The sequence below is a fragment of the Drosophila arizonae genome, chromosome 4, assembly GCF_054131065.1.
Source record: "Drosophila arizonae isolate 15081-1271.41 chromosome 4, UAZ_ARI_1.0, whole genome shotgun sequence".
NCBI classification, from domain to species: Eukaryota; Metazoa; Arthropoda; class Insecta; order Diptera; family Drosophilidae; genus Drosophila; species Drosophila arizonae.
This window is the reverse complement of record NC_142924.1, coordinates 18,804,054-18,819,353: the sequence shown is the minus strand read 5'-3', so window position 1 is coordinate 18,819,353 and position 15,300 is coordinate 18,804,054. Positions and strand designations below refer to the sequence as shown.

General features: G+C 34.2%; 1 protein-coding gene and 1 long non-coding RNA gene across 3 annotated transcripts; both read left to right on the top strand.

The window, feature by feature from the left end:
* The first annotated feature begins 3,398 nt into the window (after positions 1 to 3,398).
* rpr (reaper) lies at positions 3,399 to 4,521 on the top strand. The gene has a single exon (XM_018008992.2). It carries the CDS (start codon positions 3,759 to 3,761, stop codon positions 3,960 to 3,962), a length of 204 nt encoding a protein of 67 aa, XP_017864481.1. The 5' UTR covers positions 3,399 to 3,758; the 3' UTR covers positions 3,963 to 4,521.
* A 4,471-nt stretch (positions 4,522 to 8,992) lies between these two features.
* Positions 8,993 to 13,902, top strand: LOC108612867 (uncharacterized). 2 transcript variants are annotated; one of them, XR_001915783.2, is made up of 5 exons: positions 8,993 to 11,353; positions 11,420 to 11,927; positions 11,988 to 12,072; positions 12,926 to 13,109; positions 13,173 to 13,902. It is a non-coding gene; the product is annotated as an uncharacterized LOC108612867 (long non-coding RNA). The 2 variants fall into 2 exon arrangements; XR_016269955.1 differs by having other exon boundaries at positions 12,926 to 13,115.
* The last annotated feature ends 1,398 nt before the right edge of the window (positions 13,903 to 15,300 follow it).

Here is a 15,300-nt window from a genome sequence, read left to right as displayed (position 1 = left end):
ATACTACGAATTTCTAGATAGCCAGTCAAGCCTCATTTAAAGGCTGGGAAATTTTCATGAAACTTCGATTGACACACGCATCAGAAAAAGTTTTTTGATCATGTGGGTGATTTGACATGCAGATTGAAAACTCAATTAAAAGCTAATTTGACATGAATAAAGTAAATACTGTTTCCATGCAATTAGATATGCAAATTGATAGCGACAACAATGCTATCAATATATTTATTTTTATATGTATATCTGAACAACCCCAGATATGCTTGACACACGTCGCTCAGCATTAGCTACAAAAATTTCTATAAAAATTGCAATAATTACCCGCATCAGCAGGAAAGAAAGTTGATTGTAAAGATTTCAAAAATTCAAAAAAGACTTATCATGTAATCCTTTAAGAAAACAAGGCAAGGCAACCCAATTTATGCCTCATTGAATAATTCTCAATGGGAACTCTTATCTCAATAAACACATATTTATTCAATCTAGCAAAGGCAAAATCACTAATTGGCTCAATTAGGGCTAGCCTAATGCGTAAATTACCGACGGCAAATTGAGCTGAGAGTTGAATATTTTCTTTTGGCTAGAAGAGACTCCACCCAGAAATGCTGATTCATAAAAATAACAGCCACAAAATAAAGGTAGCCCATTAAATAAGGTTTCGGCCAAAGCTCCGCCCAGAGCACAAAAACGGAGAAAAAATGAGGCAACCCAAAATACCAAATCCCAAAACAGAAGCAGACCAAAAATCCAACTTCAGTCGGTTGGCTCAATGCGCGGCCGAAAGCGAAACAGAGAATGTTATTGCGGCTTCTTTCTGGTGTGTGGAATACTATGTTAGGGAAATAAGCCACGCCTTTTCGATTTATGTTGCCGGCGCGAACCCGGAAAAGCAAGAAGCGAAGAAGAAAACACAAAAAAACCAACTATGCAGCGAGTTTGTCGGGCAAACTGTGTTAGAGCAGTGCAAAAGAACACACACACAGACAGAAAGAGAGATACACACGCACACACAGTCAAGCCGGGCGAGTAGTTCTTGTAACAATAGAAGGTCTAGAGCAACCCCTAAGTGGAAGTTGTGTAACAGCAGAGACTTGAGACGAACTGCTGCTCGAAAGGCTAAACCCAAAAGTACAGACGACGATGACGATGACGAGTTTGTGGGTGGAGTTAGAGAGCCCATTCAGTTGGCCAGCTCAACTTGTGGATAGGCCACAATAATGTGGTCAAGAACAATCGAATCTGTTTGGCCCTCAATTGCAGCAACAGAATTTCATCATTTGGAAAGTTGTTTACAGGATTTTTCTTCTTGTTACATCGTATTAATCATTTAATCGATCGTAATAAATCTTGCCTTTGTTGCATGAATAATTTGAGCTACATTCGAGGGAGCTGACTAATGAATGAATTTTATATAATGCTTATTTTAATTTGAAGTGGGATTTTATTAAATATCAAGTAATCTAACTATCCATATATTTATTAAAATATTTTACAAAGTAGAAACTTATAATAGAAGTAATAATTTTTAGCGGTATGTGTTTATTTGACAAAATTGTAAATTCTATTATTTTATATTTGTTTAGGCTAATTTTTTGTTTTTCTTTCTATTCAGTTAAAAAAATGTATTCATGCGAATTCATTTAAATATCCAATTAAATAATCGAGTAAATATCTATGAGTAATCAAGTAAAAATATATATAAAACATATATAAATTCATAAATAATAAGCAATAAAAATAATAATGCGAAAAATTAAAATATATAATAAAAAATGTTGGTAAATTGATATGTTGGTTGGTAAAAAAATAAAAATTTGAAAATATGTAATTAAATAGACATACGTATAATAATAATCAAATAAATATATATATTGATTTATCCAAGCAAATATATATATCTAAAAAACAATTTGAATAAATTAAAAAATCTTTAAATATAAATGTAGATATATGCGTATATAAATATTCAAGTAAATATACATTCATATATAAGTATTCATGAAAATATACATATATAAATCCAAGTAGCAAAATCTCGATAAAAAGTATATACTGAAGCCCATATATAGCTGTACATATACACATGTATATACAGCTGCGGTTCTAAAAATAGTAGCGTGACTAAGCACTAAATCGAGCAAACAAAATTTTTATAAAACTAAAATTCTTTAATTCTCAATTAACAAATTGTTATCAAAATTTTATGTTTATAAGTACAAATTTTTTTCCATCAATTCAAGAACCATCCCACTGCTATATATATACTATATAGTATTATATATATACTATTTGTAAAATTATGAATGAAATGCGTTCATGTGAAATTTCGGAAATTTATATGTAGTATGTATATCGTATTCGTTTAGCGTCTGAAATTGCATTTAATGCTATAATAATTCTCAGATCGTTTCGGTCTAATGAATACGATAATATTTGCGAATTATAAACAAAAACTGACAAGCCCATTGTTGAACAATATATACGTTAATATGTTTATAAATTTATATAAACATGAGTGTGTGTAAATTTATAAAGAATTCGTGACAGACTTTCATTATCTATACTACTTAGCTACTATGTATATTATAGATATACATATGTATATATGTATATTGTATCTGTGTACATGCCTCTGGCTACTGAAGTCGGAAGTGACGGGAAAAACATTTGTAAAACACTTTCATAGAAATGTGCTGATAAAGACCTGGCTAAAAGGCTCGTCATATTCATGCGCTGACAACTCATCAAAAATGTGAACTTGATGCATGGGCGTATGAGTGTATGTGTGTATGTGTAGCAAATTAATAATTACTTATATGAAAGCACATTTATCTGGGTTTTTTACTTGGCAAACGAACTTGCCCACTTGCCCACATTTTTCCCAACTCTTACAGGCTCCCGCTATACGACTTTCTCTCTCCTTCACACTCTCTCATTCTCTCTGTCTCTCTCTCCCTCTCTGTCCCTGTCAGCTCCTGTTTTGCCTTCTAGACGTTGCGTTGAAAATGTTTGTCATGCGACGACGATTTAATACAATTAATATGCTAACTGTACTTCTCGCCGCATACAGTTACAACAAAGGCGCGACGGCGACAGCGACGCCAAACACACACACACATACACAACGAGAGACACGCTTGGCAACAGGCGCAAGGTGGCCGCCCCGCCCACGCCCACTTTGCAGATGCAGCCGCTCGACCTGGCAACAAATACAAAAAAATGTACGAATGAGGCGATGTCAACAAAAATACCAAAACAAAAAAAAATGTTTCTATAGCGAGCGAACGTCGACGGTCGACGAGCGAGAACGATGAGAGAGGCGAACGATGAGCAGCGACGCCGACTGCGACCGCGACTGCGAGAGCGAGAGCAAGGCATATAAAAGAGCCTGCATTGCGCTCACGCCAGCCAGTTTGAAATCAGCCTAAGTAGTGAGCGGACGCAGAGCCAAGCAGAGCAGCAGCAGCGAAGCAAAACAAAGTGAACGAACCGTCGAACACACACACATGCAAAGATACATTATATTGACGTGTGCGTAAATGCGAACAACAACAACAAAGCATTTGTGTAGTTAATTTATTCATTGTGTGCCTCGCGTGAATCTGCAAAGAGAAAGTCTTGAGTCAGACGCAGCAAAGAAAGACATTTATTAATTACAAACAATTGTGCAATTGAGGAAACAAAGAACACACAAAGTTTTCCTTGAAAACAATACAACAACAACAACTAGAAGCGTAGCAGCAACAACAACACCAGCCATGGCTGTGGCCTTCTACATACCGGATCAGAAGGAAATGCTGCGCAAGGCGCGCGAACAGGAGAAGCAGCTGTTGCGTCTACGTCAATGGCAAATGGCAACAGTTGTATTGAACACGATACGCCAGCTAATGGACTCCACGGCCAGCGAGTGCGTGCAGCGAGCGGGACGTAAGTGTGGCAAGTGGCGCAAACCATCGCAGTGAAAAGCGCAGAGTTGAGTAAACAACAACAAGAACAACAACTACAACAGTTACTACTACTTCTACTACAACAACAACAACAACAAGTCCGTCAAAAGCAAAAACCGTTGACTATATTAGTCTTAACTGATGGGCTAAAACGCCGACGGCCCCAACAACAACACCAACAGCAGCAGCAACAACAACATTTTGATTCCCCCTGAAATTCTTCCTGCTTCTAAGTTTACTCATCAAAGCGATTGTGATAATGGTTTTGTTTCTACACACCAACAACAACAACAACAACAACTATATATATTTAAATATATGTATGTCAAGCGAAACAAGTTTTCGAGTTAGCAATATTTGATTTAATTGTAGCAACAACAAAAATATATGTCTTTTAGTTTGTAAGCGTCCTGCTAAACGATTTTGTAAAAACTGACGAAGCGGAAGTTTTTTATACAAAATTCCGCCTAATATTTATAAGGTTTGAGTAAGAAAAATTGTATCAATTTTTTTGACAAGCCAGAAACGAAAAAAAAGAAAACGAAATAAAAAAAAAAAAAGAAAAAAATATAAATTATTTTTTATTTATTTATTGTCTACAACTTTCAGCAGGTGGCAAGGAAAAAGAAATTTTTGTCAATATTTTTTGGACAGAAAAAAAAAAAATCAGAATATTGATCTATTTCTGACGGGAAAAAAATGTACATACATATTTCACACCTACTCTTATTTATTTCATGTCTCAAGATATTTGGCAATAAACAATAAATTATCAATATAAAGAAAGTAATAATAATTACAATAAAGAAACAGAAAATTTTTAAACAAGTCTCAGAAGAAATTTTCATGCATTTTTTGCAGAAAAGAAATATACAATAATAAAAAATATTTGTATTTATTTAATGTCTCAAGAAAAAAAAATAAAATAATATTTCCCAAATGTTAAAGATATACTTATTTATTCAGTCTCAGAATTAGTGGCAAAACCATTAATTTATCAATATCGGAAATATATAAATCAGACGTTAACGGAAGTTAAATAAATTCAAAAGAGACAAATCGTAGCGCGCTATATATATAGCTGGATATATATCTATATCTATATACTTCATGAATGCATATAATATATGGAAATGTTTCAGCTTTTACGGAAGACTCGTCTTATCTGATCTGATCTTCTAGAATCTGTTTTTAATCTTCTATAACAAAGGAAATTTCTCTTGTTTCGTCAACTGCCGACGGCTTTTAATCAAATTGAATTTTATTGCCACCGACGGCTTTTAAGTTGACTGAAACATGTTTGCGTTTATATTATTTTGAAATAAATGTACACTTTATAGTGTAAAACAAAAATGAGATAACAATCAGGAAGCACAATTTTCTAGTCTTAAGATAGATGATTACAATGAGAGGGGATTTAATTTAAATTAGCAAATCCTAATTAAAGAAATTTGTAGATTTCTTATCAATTTAGACAAATTGAAGTTTACAAAATATTTGCAATTATCATGCTCTGAATCCAATTAGTAATCGAAGAAAATTGTCTTAATATATATTTATATCTTGATTTTTTAAAATGTAGACAAACATAAAGATAATAAGATGAAGTTAGAGAGCGAGACAAATGGAATAATATATAGAGATATAAACAGATAGAATATCTGCTAAACGTTCAGACAGTTTAATAGGAGATATAAATACAAAATATTATCATATATTCATATTATACATATGGTATATTTATATTATATATTGTATATTTTTTGTTAATCATAAGCGAATTAAAACTTTCTCTTTTTCCTTTACATAATTTAAAGAAATTCTTAACAGAAATATTCAATTAATTCAACGCAAATTTATAATTTAATGTAAACCCTTTGTATATAATATCAACTGTTAGTTTTGCATATTCCTACAAAAGTTTTTTTTGCCAAAAGTTTTCCACTTGCCCTTGCTAACAGGAAAATCGCTCGCAGCAAAGTTGCCAAGTTAACCAAAAAAAGAAAAATTTGTGGAAAATTCAATTATGCAAAAATACAGAGAAACATTTTGAGCTTGGAAAACTTGGCTCCCTGGTTGATAATGTCAAAAAATTAGGTGCTAACAAAACAATTTGCATGTTTAAGCTGATTTTTCTCTTCTGCTCCAGCTTCTTCTTCTTCTTCATCTTCATCTGTAAACTTATGGAAAATTGCGCGCGCTGGCAATTCAAAGGGGGCTCATCATAAGCGCCGTTCGGGCGGCGCCAGAGCCTCAGGACTCCCTACAACAGCCAAGACGACTTTTAATTAAACTTTTGCACTTATGCAGCTGCAATCAGCAGTGCAGCGGCAGCAGCAGCAGCAGCAGGAGCCGAAGCTGCAGCAGGAGACGAGCGTCCTGCGTCCTATGAGTTCAATTCAGTTTGATTGGCAAACATTTTTGTTAATAAAAAGTTCGCAGCGCGCGAGCAGAAAAAATCAAAAATTTCACTTTGGCCAAAAACAAAAACTAATTAACGTTCAACAGATAAAGTGTTTGGAGGGCAGCGGCGGGGTGGGTGTGGCATATGAAAAATAATTGAGACAAGTTTATATGATTATGTTTTTGCTACTGCTGCTGCTGCTCGTCGAGCCACACGCAATAAAAACTTTTGCCATGTCGAGCGATTTGTAAGTCAGAAAGCTGTAAAAATCACAGACAGAAAAACAGTTAACACAAATGTTAGCCAAGAAAAGCGAGAACTTCTTCTGAGCGGCTAATTAGTTGGCAAAGCGTTTCTAATTTGGCTGCCAACTTGAGTGAACTTCCATCGAAGGAAATTCTCTGAGCGTTTTCAGCACAAATAAAATCTTACCCAACCCTTCGGATTTCTGGGTTCAAAATCTGAGAATTCTTTTAAATTCACATGATTCTCTCGCATTTTGGCCATTTTTGATGATAGCCGAAAAGAATTATAGGTTTTAGGTAGCTCAAAATTCGTACAAATGAGAGAAACAAAACTGAAAACATTTGTGAGACCCAAAACAAACGAAGGTCATATGAAATTCCTACAGGATAGAAGCGAATAAACAAATGAATAGAAATGTACATATAATATACATATAAATTAAAATAAAGAAACTGGGTGTACTATTCATAATAAATAAACTAGTCAAAAAAATAAAAATAATTTACATATTATAATGATTTTACATATTAATATTATAATATTATTAAATACATATATATAAATATTATATAAATATTATTAAGTCTTAAATCATATTTATTTCTTGAATATTATACAACAAAACATGTTTCATTTGCTAAAATTTTATAATACAATTTCTTTATTTTTTGAACACAAAAAAGCTTGCCAAATTGAGTTAAGCCAAATCAGTCAACAAAACTAATGGAAACTTAATAACATTATCTAATAAAATGCATTTGTGAACGAATTATGAGTGGAGACCCAGAGAAAAGCCATTTATAGGGTGTGCGAATAAGTCAATTGGAAAAATTGCTCACATTCCCCGTTCCCATTGTTGTGGGTTTTGCGACAGCTGTACGAAGTAGAAGTAAATGAAGTAAAATTATCGAAGTAAACTAAGATAATTTGAGAGTAAATGCGATTAGAATGCGAGTTTCGATATAAGCGAGCTTTGATAGGGTCAAATAATATAATAATATATAAAATTATATTTTCTATAGGGAAAAAATAGATAAGAAAAAAAATAAATAAATAAGAGGAAATAATAAAAGGAATTTAAGATGATGTTTTTAAATAATAATAAATATAAACAAAGTAAATAAATATTATACATTTAAGTATAACCAATTGACATATTTGCACCAAAGTGGGCGCATGCAATTAGAGCATTAGCATTCTTGACTTATTTTGACTTATTAAAATTGATGGAAATTTGCTATTTAAAAAACCAGCCCAAAAAGTAATCAAAAAACCACTCAAAAACCCTCAAGAGAACATAAAAAAAAAAAGAAAAACCATATAACAGCATCATTTATAAGCCGCGACAAGCAGTTCCTAAGCGAAACATTTAAAAATACCATTTTGATTGATGATGTCGACGAATGTTGACGTGCTAGTCGAGAAGTCTGTCTATATAGATATAGATATAGAGCAGCAGAAAGGACACGCACAGGAAAACGGAAATGAAAAAAATGAGGGAAAAGTACATTAATTATTGAAATGTCATTAAAGGAATAACGAAGCTGACAACGCGCAGATTCGCATGAATATTTAACAAGGAATACGAAACAAATAAAGAGAGAGCCCCCAATGAAATTATGACTGGAGCAATACGATGCGTGACCGCACAAGTCAGGATATTGATATAGCCAGGACGAATGACGCATTATGTACTGGAGTCGAGTTGTTCTTGAGGTGCACAAATCACGCGAGTTTGCTCTGAAAAGATGATGGAAGACATTTGTTCAGTAGGTTGGGTTGCTTTTCCACTTTTCCCATTCCTGATTAAGAGCATATTAATTGCAGGGTGGAAAATGGATAAGCCCAAAAATAGGAAGCACTCGGCCATTCATCATTTGCTCTGGCAGCGTTAAATGAGCACACACGCAGCCATCAGTTGAGCATTTAATTAGTTCGCCCAGCTCGCGCAGCTCATGTTGCCACAGATAATAGTCCTTAAAGGCATTAAAGTCATCATCTCAACTGGAGAAATCAAACATGTTGCCAAAAGTGAATTATGGCAGTTTTTGGCAAATATTTAAGCGTTAATTTCGAAATTTGTAATAGAAAATGCCACACCCATCAAAATAAGCAACTAAATAGACAGGCAATCAAATGATGGAATATTGTATACCCTATATATAACAAGACTAAGAATTAATTACAAAGAAGTATACAAATATATTTTAATATGAGTTGTATATTTAAAAAGTGTATATTAAATGAATGTATTTAAAATCAGGTTAATTATTATTTTCTTTCCTATATTATATTAGTATATTATTTAATTATTTTAAATATATATAAAATAGCCAAATTATAATTTTGCAACATATTTAAAAAATGAAGACTTTTATTAATTGATAAGGTTAAATATAAGTTAATTGTATATTTTAGTTTTTTCATGTGTTATGTTGACCACTGTCCCATGTAAATGAATAAAAAATGTCTACTCACTTGTTTTCTCGCTTGCACGCTCTCTTGGATCGAAGGAGTTATGGTTCTCTTCTTCACACTTCCGCTAAGCAGGCAGACACACTAATGCAACAACAGCTACGTAATTTATTGCTCTCTTACAATCCACATATTAGCATCCACAAGGCTCACTCTGACTCTCTGCCTTTCATACAGAGATCAACAAGAATACCCTAGCACATTTCAATGCCGTTAGGGTATATCGAGCGACGCAGATCAACCAAATTGAAGGTGTCCCATAAAAGAGATTCAAATTTGCCAAGGCAAACGTCAAACATGAGCCATAACTGTCGGCCGGACAACCCGCGGCGCATCATCACAGGATTTTTGCAAATTTTCGCACCGCGCTCGCCGACGACGGGCGGCAAAAACTATAAAATAAACAAACTTCCGTTATGCGTTGTGTGACAGTCGCCTTCGGCTCGCTGATGAGCTGTTGATTTTTGATGTGTTTGACATACGCTCGGTCGCATTGATTGCACCATAAATAATGAATTTATGCTGACAGCAAGTCATCAGCTCAGTTCAAATGGTGGTTGAGATCGGACCCAGGACACTAACACACACACGCATCCTTTTTGCGCCAACTAATAAAATATGTTTTTATTGCAACCAAAAGCCATGCACATACACACACAGACTATCCCTCTCTCTTTCTCACACTCACGCATGCATACACACGTCGCACGAATAAAAATTAATGAGCCACGGAGGCGCGCGTCCCTTTCCTGCCATAGCAATGATTATGTTGATCCTGTTGCGAAATGCTAAATGCCAAAAACGATGCTTGCTAAATTTCACTTTTGTTCATGTATAGAAAAAAAGCAAAAACATTTTTAATAATATGCATAAATATGTCAGCTAATAAAATGTTATATGCATGCAGGCATGGCATAAGCTGAACTTCAGGTAGCGCACAGTTTTGCGGTCTGACATTGGCAGTTTTATGACGTCAGCTACTTAGGGGTCTCCTTTAGGCTGGAGCAGCCGCGAAGAATTGCAGTTTATGTGGATGCTAATTGCGAACTATTGTCTAAGCAATGCCTTCAAGAAGCTGGGAAAGTGTAAATTAACTTAACTTTAACTTTCAATTGAATATCTTTGCAAAAAGCAGCACACAATTTAACGTCGCAATAAAATGCCGCACACACACGCATAGACACCAATCTTTGCTCTCTTTTTGACGCACACACACTTAAATGTAGCAACACTTTTCACACGCGTAAACCGCTACACTTTTTTCATTCAATTGCTTTACTATTGCTTTTTATGCACTTTACGTTTAGAAAATTATATTTTATACATTTTTATATTATATACATATTTATTTATTTATATTCACTAAATTTTCACTTGAAAAAAAAATAAAAAAGAAACCGAGCACTTGCATTTGTCATGCCGCCGTTGCTGTCACTTTGCGAAAAACTGTTACGAGATGTGTGCGTGTGTGTATATGTGCACCACAGGGCTGCTTAATAAGGCATTCACACAAAACCAATTAAATACCAAAAAAATAAAAGTGCTGTCAATAAGAAAGTTCTATATTGATATTTAGATGCGATTGCAAATGTCACTCCAATTAGCAAACAGCTACACTTTTTATATACAATTTGTTTGAAATTTTACTTCAAATACAACATATTAAAAAAAAATTTTTATATACATATGTACTTACAAACTAGCCAAAAAATCTAGAAAACGCTGAACAGCTACCAGGATGAGAGCTTTCGTTGGAGCAGCTGTTCGAAAACCTTATAAATGTTTAAATACTTCGCTTACGACTCTCTGTGTTGGCGGCAGGAAAATAGCTAAATAGGCAAACGCTGAGAAGCTAATTGCGCACTGTTAATGGCAGCGTTAACATAACAGATCGATTTGCATAACCTTGCTATTAGCTGCGCTGTTAACAGACTCAGTGCACTAAGTTAGTGGGTACTTAACAGTGAGCACTAAAGGGTATGGCTAGCGCTCACTGTTAAAGAGTCACTCAATCAAGTCCGTTGCGCCCTAAGTCGATATGTTGTTACACAGTGCTGTTAAATAAATAAGATCTGTTATGATATTCACCCGAAAGTATTTAAACTGAATCTGTGTGATTGTGTGTGAAAAGGGCAAACAATTGCGCTTATTAAGATTTTTGATCAATTGGAATATTTCTTATTAAGTTATGTGTAAGAAAACACTCGAGCTAGTTGGTTGTCTCGCAGCTGCTGTCTACTTAATAGAAAAATTCGCAACCCCAACAAGTTTTATTAACGTTGTGAGATTTTTTTTTATAGATTTATATCCACAATTCGACTTATAGTATTCTTCTTTATTGAAATAGGAAACTTTGTGCATATTGCATGCATCAAATGGCATAACAACAGCAACAACAACAACAACAAGGATAACAAACTTCTTCACTTGCAACATTTTTTATGACAAAGAATGAAATGAGATGAAATTATTGACGGGAGAAAAAAATAACGGAAATCGCTGGCAATAGTCAAAGGAAATAAAAGCGAAATTACTTTTGATAAAGCAACAACAAGAAGAAGCAAATACGAAAGGAAGAAGATGAGCAAGGACTTACACTAAAACTACACACACACGCACACACGCACACGCTCACACTCGTAAAAAGGCAGCAGGAAGTTAAATAGAAGAGGGCGTTGATTTGTCACAACTAGAGAATTATGAGAGCCACGATGCGTGGACTGTGCCAGCTGCCTGCAACAACAACAACAACAATAGCAATAACAGGAGCAACGACAACAAACACTTCAATTACCGGAAAACGTGTCTGATAATACCTCCCGAGATTTCAGCCCAGCAGCCAACAAGAAAAAAAAGTAAATAAAAAGTAATTTTATGATTTGGATTTTTACGGCATTTTTTCCTGTTTTTTTCAGCTTCTGTATATAGTTTATACCCTGTAAATAATGAAAGCTTGGATATGTTGAGTTGCTGGGATGATATAAGAGAGCTGTAAACGAGGTAAGCTTGTATTTATTTATTTATTAAAATATTTATAATAAAATATATATTTTTATTTAAAATTTATTTTTAAAATTTTGTATTTTCCTATATAATAAAAATATATTTATATATATATATATATATATATATATATATATATATATATATATATATATATATATATATATATATATATATATATATATATATATATATATATATCTAAATAATAATGAATAAATTATGGAATTTACAGAATAGATGAAAATAAAAAAAAAAATTTCAAAAGATAAGTATATATATATATCTACTTATCTTTTGAAATTTTTTTTTTTATTTTCATCTATTCTGTAAATTCCATAATTTATTCATTATTATTTATTTATTGTTAGCACGCAAAATTCTTAATTTTAAGACTTCTTTTTATTTTTAGACTCAAATTTAAGCTTTTTAAGTACTTTTGTATAGGTTTTTAAAAAATAATGTCTATTAAGCAATCTCAAGCAGTCTATACACTTACACAGAAAGTAATACCCTCTAAAATTGGCTTCAAAATATTTTTAATTTTTCCTAAGCTAAGCTCAGCTTACACTCTTTATATATACCCAGTAAAATTGCCTCTCGAATACTCAAACATCCTTTTTACCTATTCCAAGCTCAGCCTAAGCTTTTAATATATACCCTGTAATGTTGGCTTTAGAATATTCCAACTAAATCTTGCTCTAAGCTTTTCTCTGACTTTCTACAAAATTTGTTAGCTGAAATACCCTGTAATATTTCCAATACCATACTAAATATTAATATATTCCCAGAGTATTGCTTCGTCGCGCATTTCCTTTAATTCTACACATTCTTTTTGTACCATTTCCAGAATTTATTATTATTAACGACTAGTTTATGGCTAACAGTTTGGCCGGCATTAATATTAATAACCAGTTCCCAAAACATTGTTGTTGGCGCCAAGGAAATCGTCACAGAGAGCAGAAGGAAAAGGCAGAAGTGTTGACATGTTGCCGTCAGGATCTACATGCCAAAGTCCTGTTCTACCTACAGAGGTGTGTGTGAGTGTGTATGTGTGTTTATGTATGCGAATAGTTTTAATGGGTTATTACCTACAGTTGCCTTCCGTTTCGTCCTGGCTAAGGAAATGCCATAAATGTCCTCTGGTCGTAAAAGGCGAAATGCAATTTCTGCACCTCCAGCCGCGCCCGAGGAGCCGCTGCACTTAAATTTATATTTTTTATGCGCTACCAAACCCTCGCAGCTCGAGTACGGAATGCGGAATATGGAACTAAAAAAGTGTCCTTGTTGTGACTGCTTCGTCGAGGGCTGCGTGTAAAATTATGATAAATGTGCATAAAATCGCATCGCAGGATAACAACCGCATGGCATATCCTGCTGGCTGCCATTGACTCTGTCTCTGTCCCTCTCTCTCTCTCTGTCTCTGTCTCTGTCTCAGTCTTGCGGCTGCATTTCGTCATTGTTTTGCGGTCGTAAAAAAGTGTGTCCTGCATTGGAATGAAAATTGCAAGGCGGCACGCACAGGACAATGCCAGGACACGGGCGACACTGCCAAATGGCGTTTTTGATTGCATTTTCTTTTAATTAAATTAGCTCGTCTTTTATGCGCTGCTCTGCTTTCTGTACCTCAAATTGTGAAACATGCCACTTAGAGGGAGTGTCCTTGCAATTTCTCAGCACTGCAATAAAAAAAAATGCCATAAATTACGTAATTTTACAATTTACAATTATCTGATTTGTGGCAGCAGAAAAAAAGAAAATAAAAACAAAGAGGAAACTAATACTGGACTAGCCTGAGCTATACGAACAGCTGCTGCTGTAATTATTTGCGGTTTCTTGTCTAATATATGTAGAAAAAATATTATATGTATATCTCATTTTTCAATCTGAAATTAAAATAGTTTATAGTTTACACTTTTATTGCAATATGTTTTTAAATTCAATACTCTTCTTGATAGATCTAAAAGCCCAACTCAAAAAGATCGATATATATCGATAGATAGCAAAAGATTTGTCGAGAAAACCAAGATAAGTTTATATGAGCTAAATAAGGTGTCCAAGAATATTCAATCTAATTTCAACGAACACCTTAGGTATCTATAATATATAAAACTAAACAAAAAATGAAATTTTTTATTTTTTATTTTTAAATTTATGTTACATCTGTTTTAGTTTGGTCTAGCTTCTAAAATAAAAATTACAAAAAAAAAAAAAAAAAAAAATAAATAAAATAAAATAAATAAATAATAATAACTAAGAAGTCCAATGATTTCTTAGAAAGAAAAGAATATTAACTTTACATTACAACGGGTATACACGAATTTATTTTCCAAACTGGAACTCACTTTTCAGGGTCTTTGTTTCAGACGTACGAACCGACAGATAGATCAACTCAGTTCGCCATTCTTACATATCTATCTCTTCTTCTACTCTCTTTAGGAAAAACCTATGCACATGGAAAATTAAGCAAATTGATAAGAATTTTACAGGGTATTGGGTAATTAAAGCAATCGATTGCCTTGGCAATCGCAGCTAAGCATCTTAACTCTGTTATAAAGCCAATATCTTAAATGATTGCAGGCAGACGCCACGTAAATTAATCAAGTCCTAGGACTCCAAATAAACACTTGAGACTGCTCAGCTGCCCACCTGCCTAGCTACCTGCCTGACTGCTTGGCTGCTTACACGTATTTTCCATTTCCGTTCAAAGGACAAATAGGCCAAGACGCAGTTCTCGACCAAGGTCCAAGCTTCAAGCTCCAAGTTGCTGGGCATTTGCGGAAATTGCAAAATTTCTGCACCGTAATAAGATGAAATTAAGTTTGCACACAAAGCAAATAAGCAAAGGCCCCCACCTGAGACTGGACAAATATCGAAAGTCTTGTCCATCTACACACACACACACACACACACGCACATTCGCTCGGGCGGCAAATGAACCACTAATTGCGTGCCGAAATGCAATTTAGTGAACTTTGCCCCGTTCAAACGCCCAAAAGTAAACACAAACAGACGTCCAAGTGTGTGTGTGAGTGTGTGTGTGTGTGTGCTTGTAGCTGACCAAAGGCCTGCCTGCCACAATCAAATTGAAAATTAAGCAAAAGTCTTGAGCAGCGGCAAACAAAGCGTGGCTGCCACACGAATTTACATTGATAATGCCGCCCCAGCCTCACAGGCTTAAGCACGGATTTTAATCCTTTCAGCTCTTACTTTTCAGGTCGTTTT